The sequence below is a fragment of the Filicampus tigris genome, chromosome 2 (assembly GCF_054856515.1).
Source record: "Filicampus tigris isolate MCC_2025a chromosome 2, RoL_Ftig_1.0, whole genome shotgun sequence".
Taxonomy (NCBI): domain Eukaryota; kingdom Metazoa; phylum Chordata; class Actinopteri; order Syngnathiformes; family Syngnathidae; genus Filicampus; species Filicampus tigris.
The window spans coordinates 5,966,508-5,991,007 of NC_141218.1; the positions used below are offsets into that span (position 1 = coordinate 5,966,508).

General features: G+C 42.5%; 1 protein-coding gene and 1 long non-coding RNA gene across 7 annotated transcripts in view; one reads left to right on the forward strand and one right to left on the reverse strand.

Moving 5' to 3' along the window:
* The window catches only part of ptprda (protein tyrosine phosphatase receptor type Da), a 254,866-nt gene that overhangs the window by 19,514 nt on the left and 210,852 nt on the right, over window positions 1–24,500 (reverse strand). For 2 of the 6 annotated variants that reach the window (XM_086020949.1, XM_086020973.1), the window contains 17 exons: window positions 20,824–21,012; window positions 19,583–19,591; window positions 19,008–19,025; window positions 16,709–16,819; window positions 13,257–13,526; window positions 10,521–11,102; window positions 10,066–10,211; window positions 9,844–9,988; window positions 7,378–7,683; window positions 6,574–6,767; window positions 6,378–6,404; window positions 6,000–6,117; window positions 5,176–5,763; window positions 4,766–4,866; window positions 4,100–4,356; window positions 2,617–2,710; window positions 897–1,106 (listed from right to left, as the gene is read on the reverse strand). In XM_086020949.1, the coding sequence (XP_085877075.1) occupies window positions 897–1,106; window positions 2,617–2,710; window positions 4,100–4,356; window positions 4,766–4,866; window positions 5,176–5,763; window positions 6,000–6,117; window positions 6,378–6,404; window positions 6,574–6,767; window positions 7,378–7,683; window positions 9,844–9,988; window positions 10,066–10,211; window positions 10,521–11,102; window positions 13,257–13,526; window positions 16,709–16,819; window positions 19,008–19,025; window positions 19,583–19,591; window positions 20,824–21,012 (3,365 nt within the window). The remainder of the gene's footprint in view (window positions 1–896; window positions 1,107–2,616; window positions 2,711–4,099; window positions 4,357–4,765; window positions 4,867–5,175; window positions 5,764–5,999; window positions 6,118–6,377; window positions 6,405–6,573; window positions 6,768–7,377; window positions 7,684–9,843; window positions 9,989–10,065; window positions 10,212–10,520; window positions 11,103–13,256; window positions 13,527–16,708; window positions 16,820–19,007; window positions 19,026–19,582; window positions 19,592–20,823; window positions 21,013–24,500) is intronic. The other 4 variants (XM_086020983.1, XM_086020992.1, XM_086020965.1 and 1 more) reach the window with 4 other exon arrangements.
* Window positions 554–23,170, forward strand: LOC147151054 (uncharacterized). Its single transcript, XR_015084322.1, has 3 exons — window positions 554–2,174; window positions 18,792–18,921; window positions 21,938–23,170. It is a non-coding gene; the product is annotated as an uncharacterized LOC147151054 (long non-coding RNA).

A 24,500-nucleotide genomic window follows, 5' to 3' on the forward strand; every position in this document is an offset into this window, starting at 1 on the left:
TTTTGTCTGGCATCAATGGGTACTTTTCATCAATCCCCAACACTTACAATCTTTAATAACAGAAGCGACACTATTATTTCCATGTAAAGTTTCCAAAGATGACCAATCATAATTATCTCTACTACTTGATTGAGCTATTTCATACTTCAGCAGTAGATAAAGGAAAAAAGTGTCCTTTGGGAAGAAAATACACGCTTAAGTGAGCAAATTAAAGATCTTTTTTTGAGTCATTATCATTTTACCTGCATTCAAGGTGAGCGAAGAAGTGTAAGATGCAGGAAGTATACACACCCCTCAAGCTCAACCCATCCATCATCTTGCCTACTTAATCATGCCGCTTTTCTTCCGCTTTCATTTGCATACACGCGCAGGCGTACACACACACACACGCGCGCGCTTAGGCTGCAGCTGAAGAGATAAGGCAGACGGGACGTAATTAAAGAGACGCTCTGTTATCGAGGTGGTCTTGTAATCAGCTCTGGTCTTACGGGGGCTTCTCGCCCTCGGGCTTCTCAAGTTTTGCAAATCTTAGAAGGGCTCAAATTAACACGTCTAACCGGGAGCAAACGGCGGCCCACTCTATGCGTCAGCTGACAGAAGAGAGAACATTAAGACCACCTGGTTGGTCCCTCACGTTTAAAAAGTAATGCTCATAGATATTGAGCACAGCTCACCTGTGACCCGAATGAGGATAAGCGGTATATAAGAAAAAGGAAAAAAAAAAAAAAATCAGCTTCACAGCAACGTATAACAACTGTTGGGATTGTTTTTTTTTCCTGGTGGTTACTTGTTTTTAAGCATAGTCCACCACAGTACAGACACACACTGCAGTCTTTTTTTTTTTTTCCAAAGAATCACACTGGATCTGGATTGAACATAAAAAGATAACGCCTCACATTGTCGGATATCTCCAGAGCGGCGAGCACAAAGAAGATGTACTCCTGGCCGTTTTGCAGTTGCTTGTTTTCGAAGTCACCGTAGAACTTGCCGTCGCCCAGTGTGAAGTCTTTGGGCAGGTCTCGGAAGTAGGCGGCGATGTACGCCTTGGGCTCCGCCTGCCTGCGGAGCCGGAGGCCTCTGCTCGTGCGGTTTATCTCCTTAAGCAGCTACAGTGTGTGTGGGAGCAAAAGAGGCACATGATAAGATGTGGGAGCGTGCTGCAGCAAACACATGAAAACCACAACAAACCATATCTGCCTGTCAAGATTTCTTTTTTTTTTTTTTTTTTTTCCCTGTCTATCTTGTGCACAAGCTGAAAACGGCGATAGCGGAAGGCAGAGCAAGGCAGATCTCTGTCTTACAGTATCTCTTCTTTTGGTTGGAAAAATAAGCATATGAAACAGTGCAACGGCATCAGTGACTACGTCAATTCAAATTGCAATTGTGTCTCACCTTTATGTAAAACAAAGATTAAACACTTATTTACAATATGAGTTGAATTGAGGTATGCTGTATGACATTAAATACAAAATTGCATACAATTTGCAAAGAAAGAGTGTATAGACTATACATTCACTTGCTGCGTTGTCAATAGTTAAATATTTATTACTAATACGTATTTTATGTCTAGGCAGGTGTTTCCAAATTTCAAAATACATAAAAAAGAGGAACGAATAGAAAAAAGGCCAGCGGATGATTTTATTTTTTATTTTTTTTTAAATTTTAAACAGTTCAATTTTTCCAGCATAAAATGCAATTAATTTAAAGTAAATATAGCATACGAATAAAAAGTGTATTCTTTAAAATTACAGATATTACCCTGGCAAAAGTTTCCAAATATCCAATCCCAATCAATGCGAGCATAAGAGAATTAGCAAAAATCCTTTCCGCTTTTACAAAAAATAGTGATACTATATTTTTCTCTAACAAATTAGTTTCATTCATCAAAATTACCTTGAGCCTAAGTCCATTTACTTTGCGTGAGGATGTTAATTATGCTAATCACACCCGTCAAGTCGTTCTAGATTCACATCTGTGACTCGGGTGCACGGATCATCAGCGTGCATGTGTGTGAACAATGCATGCGCCTGTCATTCACATTAGACTGTGTGTGTGCGTGTGTGTTTTGCTCTGTTTTGGCTTCAGGGCTTTTGGAGCCGCCCGATAATGTCTTCAATCATCTCTGCTGTCAACAGCGACGGAATCTAGTTGCCCTTGGGAAAAGTTGTGAAAAGGTGAGTGCCAGTATTGACAAACAAATAAATTCTGACAGCGAGGCGACTTTTTTGGGCAATCGGTCAAGGCTCCAGACACGGGGCCCTGAGGCTCAAGCTGTAAAAGCCAATGCCAGATGGAACGAGGTGCGCGCTCGCTTTCAGCCTTCCCGCCGCATGATATATCCTTTTGCTGCAGTGAAAATACGAGCCATGGCTTCGGAATCTTGTAGCAAAGCTCTCGAAATGACTAAATGGGCTAAATATAAAAGTCAGCGAGTGCGTTGCGTGTCCGTAGCCTCGCCTCGGGATGGAGGCTTGCTTACGGCTCTTCAGGTAATTGCAACGGCCGCAAAGAGGACGAGGGGGGATTGGCTTTTGCAGGGCTCTTGAACGGCTACTTCACGTCCTCGTTGGCATGCAATCGCTATTGAAGAGAAATGTAAGCCTTAGTGGCGCCTACCTCCTCTAAATTCATCTCGTCAGGATTGTCCCAGGGTTTGACGAACTTGCCGCCACGTTGCTTCTTCAGGGGCACCACCACAATGTAATACGCCCTGGAAAGGACAAGACGTCTGGGTCAGATCATATTGGAAAATTAGATTGGAAAAGTTTACAAAGTTGTGAGACCAATGAGCCTAATGCTACTCTTATGGTTGATCATCTAAATGTGTCAAAAATGAAAGACAAACCCACTACTTATATTATTACTTAAGACTCTCAGTACTGTTCTTTGAAGTCTTTTCAGCACTTCATGTTATGCTGCATCCTTATTCCAAAACTGATCAAGTCGTTCACTGCCAGACATTTTCATACCCTATTTTAATAAATTCCTGGGATTGAATGGCTGGACTATGAAAAAACAAGTACATTTCTCAATGGCAGTGAATGAGTTAAATACGTACGTTTGCAAGTTGATTGGTGCCTTGAGATACGAGTGCTTTGAATTACGATTTTTTTTTTCTTTTTTAGACAAATTATCACATGACAAGCAAAATTTGAGGTATGAGTGTGCTTCATAAGGTTATTATAGTAAACAGCAACTAATGAAATAACTTGGACCAAAATCGGAAAAACATTTTCATTAATGAAGTAAAATATGGAAATTATTTAGAAAAAAAAATACAACAATTAGTGACATTTTTTTTCTTTATCTCGCACTCCACAAATATTCCATATATTGAAAAAAAATAAAAGTAATACTAAAACTAATAACAGCTAACCTACAACGAAGCATTTTTGAAGAAATAAAAACGAATAAAAAGAAACAAATCTGCTCTAAAAACAAATTAAAACTAACGAATAAAAAAAACATCACAACGAAATAAAAAATCACATCAAAACTAGCTTTGTAAAATGTGCTATATAAATAAAATTGCATTGTATTGTATTGTATTACAACCCTGGTGCTTCAAACCCCCACCACTAGATGGCAGCAGCACAACATCCGGCCTCAATCAATTCACATTGGTTTCCTTGTAGTGGAAGGACAATATCAGTTGGTGGCAGCCATGCACCATTACTAGCACATGTTTGGCACACCTATCTACGGGCAGCTTTGTCTAATTCTCTTTGCGGCACTTCTAAAACTTAGCAGCGGGTGTGGTATTTAGAATTTTTAGGGAAAAATAGAATGTAGCTGCTGCAAATGTATTCTGGCTACATTGTACATTCCATACCAATAAACTAACTTTAAAACCAAACAACATAACATGAGGGTTTCAAGCACCGGCATGGGAGTGGGTAATCGAGCGTAATCATAAGAAGCCAAAAAGTGTCAGTCGACAATGGGATGTGCTGCCACATTGGCCTTCTCTCAACCCTCCTGGCTTTGAGTAGTAATAAGAGACTTTGCGAGGCTTAGAGGCTCGTAACGACTAGACTGATGTTCTGAAAAAATAGACAACAGAAATATAAATCCATACTCTCAGGTGGCATCTACTCACCGCACTTTTTCTGACGTCTGCACCGAAGGGAGCTCCACCGTCACCATGCCATCCGAGTTGGTCTTGCCGATCAGGTATGGCTTGGTGCGGAGGATGTCCGGCGCCGTCATGGTGGCCACGCGGTGCTGCAGACCACCGGCGCTGTTGCCACGGTTGGTCAACAGGAAGGAGTACTGCGTCTCCGGCTGAAGACCCGTGATCAGCTTCTGTGTCAGCTTGCCGTCCACCTCCACGCTTTGCCCGTCGTCATATAGGATCTGAATGCAAGGAAAGAAATGTTTAGGGGTGTACGGCGTCATCTTATTCGTCATTTTAAAACGCTGACTATTTACTGATTCACTATGTGTTCTTTAATGGATCAATTCTTCCAAGCAATGGAAAAGAAAGAAAGAAAGAAAATGCTTTATTGATACGAGCACCAAAATTCGCTACCAGCTTCTAGAGCAGCCATGGAATGGCGTCAACTGATTTTACCCGGAACTCTTGCGGGATGGAAGAACATAACTTCTCGTATTTGCCCTTCAAGTTCTTCCAAAGTCTTTGGGTTGGTATAGGAGAGTTGTTCATTTAACCAACGCCAAAGAAAAAAACCTCAACTGCTGCAGAACTGTCGCCTCGGGTCGAAGGCAATGTATACCCATGGATTTACCAGAACAGATAACTCACCGTGAAAGGCTGAGCAGCGTTGTAGGTGTCGGGGATCTCCCACGTCAGCAGCACGGACGTTTTCATGGCAGCTCTCACGTGGAAATTTTTTGCAAACACTGCTAAAAGAAAGGGGGAGCATCTGATTTAGACACAGGACATCATCTTGCTGCTTACTGCCATGCTAGGACTTACCTTCAGAGCACCCCAAAAGCAGACTACTGTACCCTGAACACTGTCCTCTTACCTTAACACCGACTTTTACATGTAATGACTGACACAAACACATGGGAGGTAATAAATAGCTTAAAGGGTGTGACGACTAAATCTTTATACCTTCTTGTGGTTACGTTCTGCCTTTTGAAGCTTGTTGTTAGCTGCATAGGGGACATAGCAAGCAAGAGCTAAGATGGCTGACGGACTAGTCATACCTTGATCCAAAGGCTGCGTCCTGATTTGGACACTTGGGCTATAGGGACCAGAACCCTTGCTGGTGAAGGCACACATTTTAATATCGTAAGTAGTATCTGCCTTAAGGCCGTCCAAGACCACTGTGGATTCGGGGGCGGTGATAAAGAGTTCCGAGGGACTGCGCGGGCTGTTGATGTCCTTGTACTGCAGCGCATACTTGACGATGTGGCCATTTCGCTCGGCTAGCAGCACCTCTTGCCAGCTGACCTGAATGGTGGATGTGGTCGCGGCATCGGCCGTGATCCACTGGGGGTAGCCGCTCGGCACATCCTCGTTAGTGGTCACCTCCTTGACCGTCTCTTCGCCAAAGCCCACCTTATTGCGAGCTGAAAGCCGGAACGTGTACGATGCGCCCTTATGGATCTCTCTGGTGGTGTAGTGGTTATCCCGCTCGGGGAACTCGATGACTGTCAACGGTTCCAGGTCTTTGCGGCCGAAGCGGAGGCGGTAGCCTTGCAGAGGCCCGTGGGTGACTGCTGGTGGATGCCACTGGAGGAGAGCGGTGCCCATGTTGGTGGTACTGACCATTAGACGAGGTTTATCAGGAACTATGGCAATATCAGTAGAGAGAAGAACAATGTTACTAAGTGCATGCTTACAGCTCATCCTGAATGGTAAAGACGTAATTACTAAACATGTACCAAGGCACAACACAGAAACCAATGCAACTGGTCAATCAATCTTGATACACTCGATGGAACAGTAGATTATGGTTCAGTATTTATACAGTGTAGCGAATTATACTCAATGAAACGTGACTTTCTGGCATGACGATGAAACGTACCTGCGCCAGTGGTCGTAACCAGTTTGGGCTTGCTGCGTGCACCGTCGCCCTTCGTGGTATAGGCGGCCACAGTAACAGAATATGTGGTCTCGGCCTGCAGCTCCGAGATGACCATTTCCTGTTGAGACACGGGACTTGAGTGATGCGCAGACGAGACACTGACATTTAATAATGTACATAGAACGGGCCCATTCTCACATCTGGAGGCATGCTTCAGTGGACAAGGATAGGGATGGCTGGGTCTTAATATATATTGATAATCTGGCTATTGATAAACTGCACAAAATTCAAAATTCACATGCCATTCATGCTTAGGACGACAGTGGGGTTGGGGAGCGGGGTTGGTAAGCAAGACTCCAATCTGTTTGGACTACTCACATGATCAGTTGAATCATCATATTCCCACTGATTAGGTTCAGGGAAAGAGACAACACATAAAGCCAGGAATCATTAATCACTGTTGCAGTCACTCAGCTAAGTCATGATTTATAATAGCTGGTCTTTCCCATTCGTTGGTGAAGGAAAATGAGATAATGCAAAGACTATTTGGTTTGGTGCAGGAGGGTGTGCGTACCTGGGCATCATCAATCAGGATATCCTTGATGACGGGCTGTCCCGTGGGCTCTCCATTAAGCATCCTGACATAGTGCACCTGGTACCCCCGGATCTGCCCATGTTGCTTGGTGGGCATCGGTGAGCGCCAGATGACTTTAATTGACGACGAGTTGACAGCTTCCACCTCAACTTTACGAGGTGGCCCACTAGGAACTGGGGGGACAACACCATGGGATAGAATGGGGAAAAAAAGGTCAACATAACAGTCAACCCCTTCACTCGCAGCTTAGAATCTTCTTCCGTCGTGCAAAATAGTGACCCCCCCCAAAAAATTGAAAATCACAAAATTGCAGCGACAATATTTCAACAATGGTAAGAGGGGGTAAAAATAACAGCAAAAATAGGTCTGGTAACTGACCTAATCTTCAAACATTAAAAATGGGTAGAGTGGGAAAAACATGTGGAGCCAAAAGTGTGGCTTCAAGTGGATCAAAGCTTGAAGCGCAGCAAGAATTTTTGGCTATGAAGCAAGCAAAAAATATATGACAAAAATGATTCTACCACATCACAGTTGAAAAACATTTTTTTAAAAAGGCCTTCTGGTAAAAAAAAAGAAGAAAAAAAAGAAAAGAAAATCCCACTGCCCAAGCTTCAAAAATGACAGGTGGGACTGGAAATTAGAGGCTGTACCATGTGTTGAAATTGAGGCAAAAATGTTGGAAAAAAAGTTGATCAAAAGTCCAAAGAGTCTTGTTAGAAGCAGGCGGAAGGGATTGTTAGTAACTGTTGTCAGGGCGAGGCTTTGGAATTGGCGAACACATACCGTCCTCTTCTGTGCGCACCAGTTGCGGCGTACTTCGCGGCCCGGCTCCAGCGTCTGTATGAGCGGTGACTGTCACGTGGTACTCTGTCCATTTTTCCAAGTGTTCCAAAAGGTACTGTGAGCTCTCTGGGGGGATGTCCAGGATCCGTTGCGTGGAGGTGTCCTCCCCTTCGGTGGCGGCATACTGGATGCTGTATCGTGTTATGATCCCGTTCTGCGATTCCATTGGGGGAGCCTGCCAACTTACCAGGATGCTCGTGGAAGTGGGGCTAGAGCACCTGACTTCCGTGGGCGGGCCGGAGGGCTCTGATTGGTGCAATTTGAACCCAGTTGTCGTTTGGCAAGGCCGGTTGTTTGTTTTCATTTTGGTTTTGATTGTGGTGGTGATTGTAGAAATATCCAATGGAGAAAAAGGAAAATAAAGGAAGATGAGGACAAAGCACAATGAAAGATGGGAATGAACCAAAAAAACTCAAAAATATAACACAAAACTGATGATGAATGGAGGGTGTTGGTTGGAAAGAGGACAGCTGTGCCTTGTGTAAGCTACCTACATACACATCACCTAACCCTTAACTATTTGACAATCATCTGTGATCTTATTGGTCAAAGCAAATTTGGCAAGCAGTTACCATCAATCCAAAAACATAAAGGTTGATGCGTTCAATGGGTTTGTAAAGGAGAAAACTGCATTCGTCACCAACCTTTCCGAAGCCTGTTGGTTTGTGGTAAAAGCCTGATTGTATGACAGAGAAGCTTCCCAAGGAGACATGACTGTTTAGTAGATTCTCAAACATTGGCATGCATCCGACCACACAACTGAGCCGTGTGTTTAAGTGTCCAATACCTACCTGATAGCTGCTACCTTGTATTTTACAGACCTCACAAATTACGCCAGACATCTCCAAAAAAATCAAACGGCACGCAGCTATTGACACAACTTGATCTTTCTGTGAGCCCGTTATTACTACTGTTATTGTTAGTCTTTTATAGCATCGCTGACCCTTTTCAAGGAGGCATATTAAGGATTTTCTCACAATTTGAAACAGTTTTCAACTGTGTTAATGTTTGGGACACGCTTTTGTCAAAACACTCCTGGGGCGGCCGTAAATCATGCAAATGAGCCACTGCTCACCCCGCCCCACCAAGGCGAGAAAGGCTTTTGCTATCGTGACAACTCAGGCGGAGTTAGGAGCCGCACTTCATCACCAAGCCAACAAATTGTACTAATCAAGAATTGTGTGCACCGCCACATTGTCAGTTTTTCCGAACGGTTTATCAGAAACCAATCTGTGTCTGTGTATACAGTATGTGTTGTTTAAAAAAAAAAATCTTGAAGTCATGGGTAGAGAACCTTGGCATGGGGGTGGCACTATTTAAATTAGCCAAATTAGCTCGTGGTCACAAAGTCAGAAGAAACCCAACTATTTGTGCGCAAGCAATTATTTAAAAAAAAAAAATCAATTTTACACAATATGTCCCCTTAATGTCCGCAGAGTTACTTCTGGGCTTCACAGAAAGCTCATTCTCTTCTGTTTTTTTGGCATGCAAGGTCGAGAGAAGGCTTCCTAAAGGACAAGCGTGCCCTTTGGCTTTTAAAACGCTCGAGTGAAACCCTCTTCAACCTCGTCTGCTCACTTTACGTTTTAAAGGGGAACAATTATTTACAGCCACGGTGCATAAGTGAGGAAAGAGCTTTCAATGACACCAAGTGCTTTAATGCAGATTCTTTTGGAGCAGCTGGGGTATTAACACTCCTGTTATGTTTGTTTCTATGGTACAGTAATCCCCCCCCCCATGCTTGTTGTTTACTCTTCACCGATTTGTGCTTTATTTTCTGTGGAACCAAATCTTGATCTGAACAGCGCAACCTCTTCCAAAATACCCTAATATGTCGAATATGGTGCTAAAACCTTGTCTAATGGGAAAGTAGTACATTTTGTGCCAAAGGCTCTATTTTGAAATGATAGTACAAGAAGAAGAATTAGCGAGAGAGTGTCTGGCGCATGTGCGCTTGCTTTGCATTTTGTTGCTATTTACTTTTGAGGGCAACATTGTCAGATAGTTTGAAATTACATTCAAGTGTTTTGGCATCATAGTTTCTGGTATACTTATCGATTGAACTACTAACGTACTCAACTATAAACATCTTAATGTGGCAAATAAATGACATTGGGAGATTACTGTACAGTAGAAAGGTTCATGGGTCAGTGTGCCCAGCTTTAGCCCCAAGGTCTCAATGCAGGGACAATTTAATAAAACACTGTCAATAAAAAGTATATATAAAAACAGTAACATTAAAAGAAGAAAAGAATAAGAATTCTTTCGATATTATTTGACACACAAATTAACAGGGGGTTAAGGCCAGCTGGGGCATAAACCTTTCATTGGCTGTTGTTCTATTTCATTTGTTAAGCGCTATATATTTTCAAAGCTTTCACCCCGCGGATACGGAAGAAGACCTACGTGTTTGCGGGGTCTCTGCGGAGATCTCGCTTGTGTACGCGCCGACACCGTGCTTGCTACGGGCTGCCAGGCGGAAGGCGTACGTGGTGAAGGGCTTCAAGTCCTTCATGAGGTACGTCGAGGTGGGCTCGAAGCTAATTCGCCTCTGAAAAAGAGAACGGTTCGTCAAATTGGTGAGGATTCAAAAGTCAAGTTGAAGGTTCCGCTAATGTCAAGCATTACCTCATCTTTATCGTCCCTCTTCTTGTACAAGAGCTCATATCCCGTGATTTGATTCTCCTGTCCCGTCTGGACCGGCGCAACCCACGACAACAAAATGCTGGTTTCCGACTTGGCCTCGCCCTTGAAATCCGTTGGTTGGGAAGGAACTATGCATCAGAATGAAGAGATGTTGACACGTTGAGCCGCAGCGTATTTTAAGAGAGCCCCATGTTGTCATCCAAAATAGTCATAGCTATAAATCATAGCTAATTAAGTCGGAAGACAACATGTTTTGCACTGCGAGTCGACAACAAGTTATTTGCATTTCTTGTTCTTGGAGTTCTCCGGATTAGCGTTTGTTGACAGCCCCGAGACGCTTGCAGCCCCTTAACAACTGGAACTGACTTTCGGAAGCCTCTGTGATTAAAATGTTTCTACTAACATCGCTTCCAATGAGGAAATGAAAGCCAGCTCACCTCCCGTCTTTGCAATGATCTGCAGATCTGGAGAGAGAGGCCCATCGCCGACCGATGTGAAGGCTAGCACCTTGATGTAGTACGTTTTATTAGGGATGAGGCCTTGGATGGTGACAAAGTTCGCCCCCCGGACGATTTGCTTCTCCCACAGGTTGACGTGCTGGTTGGAATCCAGAGTGTAGTACACCCTATAGCCCATAATCTGCCCGTTGGCTTCCTCCGGTTCTTCCCAGTTGATGACGGCCGTCGTGGCGCTCAGCATTTGTCCCCGAACGCGGCGCGGCGCCGTGCTGGGCGCCTGCTCGGCAGTCTTGGCCTCCACGCTCTCGCTGGGCGGGCCCCTGCCGATGTTGTTGACGGCCACCACGCGGAACTCGTAGTCTGAGTAGGGGCTGAGGCCGCCCACGCTGTAGCGCGTGGTCGCCACGCCGTCAATCTCCTTGTACAAGTCCTCAGAGTACTTGGACTTGTGCTGGACGATGTAGTATGACACTGGTTCGGGATTGCCGGAATCCCACGTCAGGGTGATGCTAGTGGCGGTGCGCTCGGTGACCACCGGGACCCCAGGATTTCTAGGCAATGCTGCAGAAATGCAATGTTTATCATTCCCGGGCCCAAGCGCAATATGTGAAAATCTGCGATATACCTCGGAGAGAATGTATTTTTTTATGTTAGTTAACCCCTCCCCACATGCTCTAAACACAGTAAAACTTACTAAATCAGACTTTTTTCAACCGGCATAAAAAAATGCAAGAATAAGATGCCTAGGAAATTGGCTACCACTTTTTGTCAAACCGATACCAGCATGAGTATTCACACCTTGAGTACTTACCGATACCACCAGTACTTTTGATAGAGCCAATTTCAATTAAAAAAATGACAATGGTGACCAAAGATTTTTCTGTCTTTCCGACGCACATGATGATTTGCTGATGTGTCAAACGACCGCAGTGTAGCACCAACTACGACGGAAGACGTGCTAAACAAAATGAAAAGTGTTCATCTACGTATGGGTTCTACCAGCATTCAATAAGAGCCAAAAAGAATGGAAATTCCATGCAACTGCTTAAATGTTCTGTATTTTATATACATGGACATGGAAATAAAAACGGATTGCTTGGAAACTCTGCAATATATAGCTGGGCTGTGGTTGGTAAGCCGCTAAAATAACGAGGAAATAATGTTCGTCCGGCCGGCCCAGTCCAGCTGCTTGTGCATACGAAGCTGCGTGTTTGAAACCACGTTGTTCATCTCCGACACGAAGCTGCTTATCACTTGAATAATTTAGCGGCGGAATTTATGGCTTTAATTCCTCACGCGGCGGAACATACCGGCAATAGATTGTCTTTATACGCCGTCTGAACTATGCTACAGGGGGCCCCCGCTGTCAGGCTGTTATATTGTGACTAATATCTCTGTTATGCCTCTGGAACAAGAAAAGCTTGTCCCTCGTGTGCTTGCGGAGACGCCCGCTCGCCATATTGTCCTCATGCTCGTGCGGCGCCGATATGATTGGGCTCAGATAACACGTAGCGGGCCCGCAGAGGACACCAAAGCGTCAGGCCTGCCTCCTGTGTTGCTTTCCAGCTGCTAGATAAGACCCGAACTCCATTTGCTGCCATCTGACACAGCGAGCTGGCTGTCTCTGCAGTAGTTGACCCCACCATATTCGTACCAGCTATGCCGCAGATACGTTGTGGACTAAAAAGCTTGACAGTAATGCACTGATGCAGTTCTTTTGTTTGTCATTTCTATGATTGACCCGTGGGATATTTTTATTCATTGCTATTTCCAACACTAATACTGTAACACGATATGACAATAAGCCTGACAGAAAAGAATCATGATAACGACAATAGGTGGCATAAAAAAGACGTATGAGTATTATTATTTTTTATAGGTGGTAGCAGTAGGTTGTGGTGTAATAGTATGCAATAATAGCAGTAGTAGTATTTATAGTATTTGTAAATAGAGGTGAATGGGAATATAAGCAGTATTAGTTTTAGTATTATAGCAGTAGTAGCAGCTGGTGGTGCCAAAAGCAAGTCGTATTAGATGCAAGCGGGAGAATTATTACTAAGTCGGGCTGCACAATATTGGAAAAACATACAATATGTGATATGGGTATTGAATAATGCAATACTATTGCGATATGTAGCATGTAGCTAAAGAAATTACTTTTATTATCAAATGGAGGAAAAAAAATCATAAGGCAAAATAAGCAGCCTCAATGTATTCTTTTAATTAACTGCAATATGGACATATATATTACACACAATTTACACAATGTAGTAGATCCTGTTCAAAAGTCAAAAATTCCATGTGAAAATGTAGATTTAAAGCACGTCCGTCGCATGATACGTATGTCGCACCAATTCGCCAATGATTTTTCGTTATATTGTGCAGCCCTGCTAGTAAGTAGAAATAAGCAGTATTAGTAGTCATAGTAGTAGTACTAGTAAGTAAGCAGGTAGTAGTAATTAGTAAAGCAATGGGAAGTATGAGTATTAGTCATATTAGTAGAGGTATGAGTAGTATTGGTAGTAGTAGAAGAAAGTGTTGAAGTAAAAGTATGAAGTATTAGTAGCTGGAAGTACAAACATATTTTCGAAGGGATTTCTGAGTGATAGCAGTACGAAAGTCGTACAATTGGGCGCTAATCCGGATTGGAATTGTCGTCATTTGTAATTGAGATTTGAGAGTAGGATTCATTGGCGGCGAGAGTGGGAGGGGTACCTTTGACGGTGATTTGCGCCACGGCCTCAATGACGCCCAGCGTGGACATGGCCACGCATGTGTAGTTGGCCGACTGGCGCACGTCGGTCAGCTCCAGGACGTTGCGCCCGATGGGCATGTCATCCTCGGGCGTCAGGTCCTCGGCGCCCAGCATCCACTTGACGTATGGCATGGGCGAGCCCACCGCCACACATGTGATATTCACGCTGCCACCCGGCATGATCTCGTTGTCCGTGGGAGGGATGGAGAAGCGCGGCGGGACTCGGCGCACTGCCACGGGACAAAAACACAAGAAGCCCACTGAAAAAAAAGGCCCACGGGAGACCGCGGGGAGGATTGATCCGCGTTGTGATTGATGAGCGATCGACACGACGCCGTGATGCAGTGCTGCATGCAGGCGCACTGTACACGCACAACAACTTGATGTGATGATCACCGTCATGTACATAACAATAACGACAATAGTCAAAACAACACAAGGGCATTTTTTCATAAATAACACTGGTCGACACATTTGTACTCAATTTTTCAATCAGAGATGGCGGTAAACTTTTTTTTTTGTGATGATTACGAATCTGCTCAAGTTTCTGTAGCACATCAAGGGTCTATTTCACAAAGCAGTAAAATGATAAATTCTTATAAATTTGTCAATATAGTAACACTTGAGTAATTGAATAAGCCTCAATTTATTTAATGATACATAGTACTTTTACACTTACATTCTATTTATTTGTGGAAGAATGCAACTCATGACAAAAAAAAAAAAAAAACAGGCTTAACTGTGGACTGAAAATTGGTCACACAAAAACACCCAAAAATAAATATACAGTATACTGAACACTAACTCAAAATAAACAGTGTTGCTGCTCATCCTGTGCAAATACCGTAGCTGCCTTTCATCTTTGGTCATCACTTCCTGTCCTGAATTGCAAGCGGAGCAGCTCGCTCTGCTCGCTCATTATTAAATACCGCAGATTTAATTAATATCCAATTGGACGGCGTGCACGCGCTCCCCCACAGACATATTATCCCGCTCATTTGAATATCATTACATTTGTGAGGGCTCATCATAATAAGCCGCTATTCTTTCAAGGAGTCTCCCCCCAATCTCTTGGGGGCAAGGTTGCTTTTACAGCTTAACACTCACATTTAGTGCCAATTACAATCAAGTACGTATTCGTCATTAACGTCATTCAGGAAGCATCCTCTCATTCTGTTCAAGTTATTTTCCAGGATTTCTGGAGGCCAAGCAGGAACACTGACAACATGCAAATGAGATGCAAATGTTGGTCCTGTGTGAACCAATAATGACAACTGGTTGACTATTGAAACAATAATAACAATAGCACTTGAGCATTTCTGTGAATGAACAGTGTGCGTTGTTGTATTTGGAGGAAAAGAAAACACACCAACCTTCTCGCAGCTCTGAAGGGGAGATGGAGGATTTTTTTTTGGAGGTACAAAAAAAAAAAAAATGAACACAAAGAATAAAGGAGAAAAACAAGGGGGAGAGTAAACAGGCGTCCAGATTAAACAATTTAAAGGACTTCGCCGTCTACACCTTGCTTGAAAAGCTCAAATCGCTGACATTAGATAGTACTTGAGTACTAAACAGCATAGATTCAAGTCAGAACAACACATACGACAAAAGTATTGAGACAATCATTTTAAAAATCAGTAAGTGGTACAATTACAGTTCCTCATCTCATTTGTTTTTAGAAGAACATGGAATGTTATGTTATGACCTCTATTTCCTCATGGCCTAGTGTCCCAACACTTTTTCCATATACTGTGTGTATGTGACATATATACATATAAATATATATATATATATATATATATATATATATACACATATATATATATATATATATATATATATATATATATATATATATATATATATATATATACCCATATATATATACATATATATACCCATATATATATACATATATATATACACACATATATATATATATATATACTTGGTTTTGAAAGCACAATATTATAAGCAAAGTGGAATCAAAGCTGGAAGAAGCATTAAAATTAAGCAGGAAAAAAAGAGTCAATTTCCTGTTTAGGATTTTTTTCATGCTTCTATTTATGGTTGTCATGTACACCCCATTTCCTGTCAATTGGTGAAATTGGTGTTCGGGTGCTATTTTTTTTTTCCAACACGACAGTGTGGTATCCTTTCTGTGTAAACGTAAAGTAACGTGTGCCATTTATCATGTGACAATGGCATGAATTCCATACAAGGAGTTTGATCAGGCATGACACCTAGAAAAGGACCCCCTATCTTCTCAAAACCAGCCCCTTCAAGCCAAAATGGCTGACTTCCTGTTCAATTGTGGGCACAAGACTTATTCGTGTGTCGGACATGTCCACTGAGTTCCGGCAAAACTGGCGTTGGGGGTGACGTTGTCGGCCCAATTGTTGTACTCCAGTTTGTAAAAAATAATCATCAACATGCCTATGCTGTTTTCAGTTGTAGTTGGTAACTGAAAGTGTGTGTCTTGATCGTCAGAAAAGATCATTTAGGAAGTGAGCGACGATGTGAACATGGTGAAAGCCACTGATCTTCGACTCGAGCCATGCAGTGAGTCAGTGTCGCTCACGACCCCTTTCTTAGTTGTGTAGCTGTAAATAAAATATTTTGCCACCAAAAGCCCTTTCCCAGTCTTCTTTCCATTATTTTATAGTTTGAGGTGTCAAACAGGCAAAAATTATTCCTGTCACAAGTCACTGTTCTGCTTGTTTCACTTCACATAAAATCAGTTTTCTTAGCTTTTTGGTTTTATTGTGAAAGAAGGAGCGTCTAATCTGATCTGATCTGAAAGATCACTCAAAATGCTATAAATTGGCTGGCAACATGGGGAACTCTGCTTGCAAAATGGCTGGCAGTGAACGACTCTATTAGAGCCTATTAAAGCCCCCTGAAAGGCACTTAACTCATTCACTGCCAGACATTTGCAGGCCCTCTTTTACCCTAAAAAAATATATAAACAAGTTCCTGGGATTGAATAGCTCGACTGTGAAAAGACAAGTACATTTGTCAATGGCAGGTGAATGAGTTTAAGCTTTAGGACACGCAACGTCCGTGCTTGAGCACTAAACATTCTATAGATATGCCAGTGACATAGGTCAGTCGCCTTTGGCGATTCCTTGATGTCCTTTCAATATTGCTCAACAGGGAGGAAAAGAGAGGAGAAAAACAAGTCAGATAAAACAATAAACAATTCTCGCCAACCGGGCTGGGCAATGGAAAGGGCCGGAAAAAAGCGGAGTAGAGTGGATACTGTATAGGTTCACATATTAGTGCGGGTAAAAGTGCAAAAACAAAAAAAACAAATCCACCAAAATTCAAAGCAATTCAAGAGATACTTACAACATACAATGCGGCCTCCATTGGATTTATCTACAAACAACTTTTCGCGCTTTTATCGTACCTCGGACATAAAGGTTGGCCGGTGCAGAGTAGCGCGTCCCATCGTTGTTGGTGGCCACACACTCATACTTTCCCTGGTCCGACTCCTCACTCTGCTCAATCTGCAGGGCTCCTGTTTGGGAATCACAGACAGGGCGGCAGAAGAGAATTAAAGCGAGCCAAAAACACAACATGCATTCTTTTTTTCTTTTTTTTTTGCAACGCTTGTATTGACTAAATATGAAGGAATTACTCAGTGTTTCTTGAATCATTTGTTTGATCCACTAAGTTAGCCTACAGCCCAGTAGCTGCAAGTGCTCATCATGCAAGACTTGAGAAAATGTACACAGCGGAAACCTCCAAAGTCCAATGCCATCCGTTACGCCTTCTCATCAAAGGCAATTCAAATAGTCTGTTCCGGGGTCAAATATGGCCGCCATTAACGTTCTTAGCTGAAACGCAAGGAGGATGAGAAGGCATCTCTTGTATGAGCTCATTCCTACCTCTACTCCACATTGTTGGACCTTATTAATTAGTATAGTAGTATAGTTTTCAGTGTGCACTGTCTTCTTAGCAATATTGCACATTGTTGTGTTTGATGCAGTCTGGGGTGATTCGTAGAAGTCTTGTGAGATTCTCGTTCCATTCAATTCTTTTTGTTGCCCTCCGAACAATTTTTTCTATATTACGCTAAGTTTCTCTAGTTAAATCTCTGCACTGCAATGGCATTGAAAAATAAACTACGCCACATGCAACTTGACCAAGACTTAAACGGAGCCTGTTTTGGTTCAATTCCATCCAATTATATTATTATATTATATGAAAGACTGAGCTTAGTTTTGAGGATGTAATTATATATATATATGTATATATATATATATATATATATATATATATATATATATATATATATATATATGAAAAAGGTTACGCTCATTAGGGCATTTGACATTGACTTTGGAGGTTGACTACAAGTAACCTTTGAAGAAATTTACAAAACTAGACAGAATTAAAAAATAATGAGTTTAAAAAGACACTCATCCTAATGCCAATGCAGATAAGTTTTATAGAGGGCAAGGCCTGGTGTAAAACATGTAACTTGACTGGTCAATATGGGGGATGAGTGGTACTGCTTTAGGAGACATGGATCAAACAAAAGAGGTTTACAGTAGAAGAAAGCAGCAGAACAAGAAAGGACAATTGAAAGAAAGAAATTTTCAGAATGATTTTTTTTTTTTTTTAGCATATTCAATCACAAATTGTGTACCATCTGTTTTTGTTTTTGGAAAAAAAAAGGCAGCATTGTGCAAAAACCAAAAAAAAAAATTAAAATTGCTGCTCACATATGTGGAAAAAGAGCAATTGCAGTAGAATGCAAGGCAAATCCAACACATAACCCTCTGGAACAAAATTGTTTCGTTTGTTTTTGACATGCAAATCTTGGCAAGAAATGTATGTCAGCACAACTTACAACCTTGCGACAACCCTTAGCTGAAAAATAAAATACAAGTGTATTAGAGGACAAAATTCAAAATGCGGGCCCCTGAGCCAACAAGAACCAACCACTGCTCTTTGTTTGTTTTTTTGGAGTTTCAAAAGACACCCATAAAAATCCACCATGGGATTAGCAGTGTGGTGTCACATTGACCAGACAAAAACAAACTGCTGCGGCTCCCCGGGTCAACATGGCCAAAAATTGAGCCAATGCATCCGCTTCCCTCCGTCCGACTCTACTGTTATCCCAAAGCCTGAAGACAAAAAAATAAAAAAAAAGTCAAAAGCTCCAAAGAGGCAAGAAAAGTCAGAAAAATAGGTGTGAAAGAGGTAAAAAAGCACCGTAGAAACTTTATCAAAAAAGTGGTTGTTTGGGCTTTTTTGTAGAGGTACAGGAGAGGAGAGCAAGTAGAAGAAATGGGAAAAAAATAGATTTTTTTTGGGGGGGCGTTGACTCCACAGCAAGAACAGCTAAGGGGGGGAAAAAATGCTTGGTTGTTTTAGTTGGACAAAAAGAGGGACGCATGATTTGCTATATGGCAAACAAAAATGGAAAGAGTTTGACAAAAATAATTGTCATTGGATATGCTTTTTGTTGTTGTTGGAGCCAGGGCAAGCATATCACAACTGGGCTCGTGAAAGCGGAACAGAACAGGGACATGGATGGAATCGAGTCAACAGAACAGGACAACTCAGAAGGGGAATGCCATGGCGACTGAGAAACAGGACAAACATGGAGAAGTGAGTGCATTGAGTGGATGGCAGTGACAGCAAGAATGAACTTTGGATTGTTTTTCATTCTGTGAGCGTCAGTTCAGCACGCTTACCTCTTATTGGCGTACCACCTGGGTGGATAATATGAATGCAAATAAGATTAGAAAGAAGAAGCATTAGTACGTGTGTAGATAGAGGCTGGGGGGGGGGAGGGAGTGTGGGGTTCGGGGGGGGGGGGGTTGGAAGAAGAAAATTTCAACAATAAATAGGAGATACTGGAGGAAAGAGACAGGAGAGATAAAGAGAGAGAATAAGAACGTTCTGTGCAGGATTCAGCATTGCGAAATCACAGGAACTTTCACATGGAGGAGCTTCTGACGACCGTCTAGTAGTGAAGGGAAAAACTCTTGAGGCCTTGTGTGCTTGCTGAACATGTCCCATTGTGACTTTTGGATTTTCATTTTCAAAAGGTAAAAAGTGTCAGCTCAGTGAAAGCTGGTGTCCCTGCGTGTGAGGTGAGCACATTGTTGTGTGAGGGAAGTGTCTCTCAAATAGTAGTAATCGTACTAGTAATCGTTGTAAGCCTAAAGTCATCTGTTAGTAAAATGCATGCCATGCATTTTAATAGTTGTTGGAAACATGAGAGAATTAGTGGGGGGTGATGTGCGCTTTAGAGCTAAGCACTTACCAAAGGATTCTGTAGATTAAAAAAAAAAAAAAAAACACATATAGAGAGAAGAAAGACATAAGCGTAAGAATATGATTATATTCTTAAGTTGTTGGTTAACAAAAGGTGCCGTTAAATGCTTTGATCATCATCATCATGGCGCAGGGTTAGTTAGTTCTCTTGGAAACAAAAAGGACAAGGTGGTCAAACAACACGTTGCCAGATGCTGGCACATTAAAGCTGCGGAACACAAGTTGTTTTCGGGGTTTCGGTACACTGTCAGAAATAGGGGTACCACAGATGGGTTTGTTGAAGTACTGGTACCATAGGAAATCGATTGATTGGTAGAAATAAGGACATCGTAAGAACTTGATGGGTTTGTTGGAATATGAGGTTAACAGGTCTGAAGATATAGGGGGACATTAAAGGAGTTGATAGGAATACAGCTAACAGGATGGTAATGGCTTTCTAGGAAAGGCTTAGCATAGGAAGTTGATATGGTTGTAGAAATTGGGGTACCACAGGAAGTCAATGAGAACAATTCCATGAATACAATCTTGCTAGTGTGACTGCAGCCTAATAGCCGGTACTCCCTAAGCCATTGGAGCACCCGAGAGCTATGAAAGGTAGAGCGGGGATCAATGCTTACTAACGCGCCCCCAAAGAGTTACTCATCTGACTCCTCATGGAAATTTCCCAAGGCCCAAAAAGGTACAGATACGTTTCCAAGGGTGTCAGGTGAGGATGGCATCCCAGTGACAAGTTGTCGTACCCCTAAAGGTGATTTTTCTGAGAGTGTAGATTATTAAAACAAAAACAGAACACATACCGTAGCTGCTATATAGACCATTATTCTTTCTTCAAATCTGATTTCCAATAAAGGTCCATATACCACAGACAAAAAAAAAAAAAAGTCCAAGAACTTCCTAGACAACTTAAGAGTTTATTATCAACACAAAACCAAAAGACCAAAAGAGAATGGACTCACAATAATGAAACAAACACTGCACCAACGCAGCAGAAAGGAAAACCCAAAATTGGCCATAGCCAACACATGGGGGGGGGGGGGGGGGGTCAAATCCCAACAGCCTACTGACAACACATGAAGAAAAAGTGGAACACACTGGGGTACACTCAGAATAGAACAGGACATAGTGGAAAATGCCATTCCCTACAAAAAAAAAAATAAGTCAAATGGGGAGTTAACCTAAGGGGGGCGCACAGACGACGAGAACATCATTGATGACGGAGAAGAAACCTACCTGATCGGAGCTGTTTAATGCGCCCGTTGTTGTTAGTGGTATTGACGGGGAGGAAGTCTTTAAACCAGGAGATATCTGGGTCCGGGTTGCCACTGGCGGCACACAGCATGGTGGCGGTTCGTGTTCGCTCCACCACTTTTAGCTGTGGGCCCATGTCAATGGTGGGGAAACCAGGGGGCAGCTGGTCCTCTGGGGAGACACAAACAATTCTCAGGTGAGACACAAGACTTGGGACTAAAACAATGGCGGTTCATTTCCTGTTGGTGATTTCGAAATCAATCTATTTTTTTTTTTTTTTTTTTTTTTAAATGGCATTGAACCTGTAGCTACCGTTTTGGGCTTTGTATATTATGTGCCATTACTCAACCCAAAACTGTGACCTTAAAGCACACGTACATGCGTATTGCTGCACCCTGAACTAAAACCTTGAGTTGCCCATGGCATAATTCTTGAGCTGGGCTTCTTTGGAGAACTCCCTGCTTCTGACTTTATGAAAATAGCTGATTCTGTGTTTTTTTTTTGTTTTTTTTTCCCTCGAGCTACAGAATTGGAACCCCAAAGACCAGAGAGCAAAGTATATTTCTGTGTATTTCCCATAGAACCAAGTCTTTGAGTGGATGCTGTTACTACACCGAACATTGTAGCCTGTGCGATGTATTTTCATACATCATCCATTTATGCCGATTTGTAAGATGCATCCATGTTGGCTTTCAGGCGTCAGAAAGCTAGAGCAGAGTCTCTAAAACACATTTCACAAGAGTGCAGAGACAGCAAACATGGCCAAAAAGAATCAAAATTAGTCTCTTAATGTCGGGCGCTATGGCGACGCCAACTCTCCCGTTCAAGTGCTTTTTGATGTTCACTTATGACGGCAGGTAGCTTTTGCTGCCAGGCGATCCAAGGACACACTTTTTTTTCCTCAGGATTTTAGATCTGTTTGGTTTTCAAGTGCATAAACCTTATACCGGCAATTTTAGAAAGGTAAAAACCAAACCTTGTGATTCTTCCGTGTTAATTGCCCTGCGGAACTAGCAATGCGTTCTACTAGCGGCCATTATGTTTATTTGCTCCGTTACATTCCTGAGATACGGCTACTAATTGGCATCTTTTTCAGAAGGATTTTCGTCACTTTGGAAAGAGGCTTCGCAGAGACGCCATTCACGCCTGCACGCCGCCAAATGACAATCATGGCTGACTTCCAACAACGCTTTTGGGTACTTGGCATAGCGAGCCAGCGCGATGGATAAATCTCGGAGAAGTAAAAACGTGTTTACGAGCAAGTGACTTCAGAGTGAACCGCAAACTTTTCTCCAAGCAACTCTGGTGTCCCTGCCTGAACCATTGTGGACAGTGTTTGTTGTGCATGAAGACCGCACTGAACAGTATCGGACCTGTCTGCGCACTATTACTTGATTCTACAATTAGACAAATATGAACCCGATCGACAGCCACGAGCATCATCGCTGTGCTTCCTGGATGTAACGAGCCATGCGACCTACACAGTAAAAAAAAAACTTGGATTCCCAAGAAAAGCGTTTACAAAGTTGCAGTTTGGCTTCTAGAGTATTGTGATAAGTAGACAAAAATCTGCCCTTGACTAATCGACGCTGAATGGAGTCAGACATTTTAGGTGACTTCCATCATGGCTCGCACTTGACAAACTCTGACTAAGGGAAGTGGCCCAGATGAATTTGAATCGCAAGTTGCTAACCTAGACAGATGGGTGATGCTAAATTGTCAAGTGTTTTTTTTTTTTTTCACCCATGTCATTTAATGCAGACAGAGCATAGCGTCAAAGTTTGATGATCTTTTCCAGAATTTTCCATGACAAAGGGAGTGTAAGGGCCCATCCAATGGCCCGCGCAAATGTCATTTTTCCTTATTTTTACCCCCAAGCAGGAAGTTGATAGGCCTCCAAGTGGGCCAATGATGTGCTACAAATGGTGATGGTCCTGGCTCCGAAAATGTAATTTAGAGCCGCTTTGACCACAAAACGGTGACATCAAGCTAAGGAATGCGGTGGCACACGCAATGCAGCCCGTCCCTCTCACTTTCCTTGCAAAGTGAATTACCATGGCGATGATAAATACAGGATGGGAAATTAAACACATTTGCTGGCGTGCGGCGCGATTAGCCGAGCGCGTCACGAAAGCTGTGTCAGATTTTCCCCCCCTTGCAAGGCCAAGACATTGAAACGGAATTAGAATGCACTGTTCCTTTTAGCGTTAGCTAAAACTTGTGAGCTGGTAGTTATCATTTCTAATGCGGAGCATGAAAAGCTTCACATTAAAAATCACTGTTAGTCAAAGCTGAAATTAACAGGGAACAGAATCCCACTCCCCTCCTCTTTGTAGTTCTAGCTCGCTGAGCACTGCAATCTCAAGGACAGTCTAAGACAAGGACAGCTGCTGCTTTACACATCCATACTGTATATTCAACAATGGCTCCACGCGCTAAATGAGATGGAAGGCAGAGAAATGCTGAAGTCACCTTCTATAAAAGTGCTGAGCGCTGGTGCTTGGTATGAAAAGACCCCCAATGACAATTTGCACACATTAGCCACCGGCATCGCTATGAGCGCATGGTGCCAAGTGTGAAGGGACGTTGGCTCCAAAAGTACCTCGGCGAGCAGATTCCCGCTGATGACAGAAGGCCACTGGACATAAACTCCAAGCCATTAGAAGATTATATCGATTGATCACTCATACGCAAACTATGGAGGTGAACTCTCCGTTCCCGTGTGTGACAACGGCGACTGTTTAAGCAGCTCAATCGCTATCGAGTGCAGTGGGAATTATGGATTGTTTTCGTACAGCTTTGTTGGGAAACTGATTAAATCACTGCACTCATGTCACTCCTGTTAGACTGTTGAGGGCAATTGCCTGTCTTCCTGATCCCGCGTAAGACGGCGGTATCAGTTAGCGCTGATGTTTTTACAGGTCATAATGTTTGTACTTCCTATTTGTAGTATTATTCAAAGACAAGTTTAGTGAGCTGGATTTTGCCTTTGAATACATCACCTATAAACAAAAGAACCGAGAAGGAATTTTGCTGTGGATACTTTTTCCCTAAGGAGGCTGCAGGGCACTCCCCTGGGTTCCTCGTCTAGGTATTCTTAACAGTAAAAACCGCTGCAAGATTCAACTTGACTTTGACTTGGCATCTGTGAGACTCAACTTTGACTTTAACTCCATGACTTGACAAGTCATTCTGTTTACATTGGAAACTCCATTTTTTTTTATATATATATAATCTGCCTTTTGTTTTTGAAAGATTTTGCGTGTTAACAATCTGGCAACCTTGGCAACGACGGCCAACAGTATGCCCTGGGCACAGTGAAAGGCTGAGGTTGACTCTTTGAGCAAGTATCAAATACTTTTAGTTTCAGGGATTTATCATTTTGATGAAACTGGGAAAAAAACAATAGTAACAGGCAAGATTTGAAACTCGAAGATAAGAGACACAACATCTACGCCGTTTAGTTTCTTCTGTCAAATGCAGCTAAGATAGCTGTGTGAACTATGAAGCTAAGGTAGCTTGGTTAGCGTGACGGTTTAGCTCACCTAGCTGGTCAATTTTTAACTAATACTAACTGTGTCCGTTATACATTTCATTGAGAAGCCAATAAGTAATAGATTAGACACCATGGAGAGTAATCTTGGAACTATATCATTATG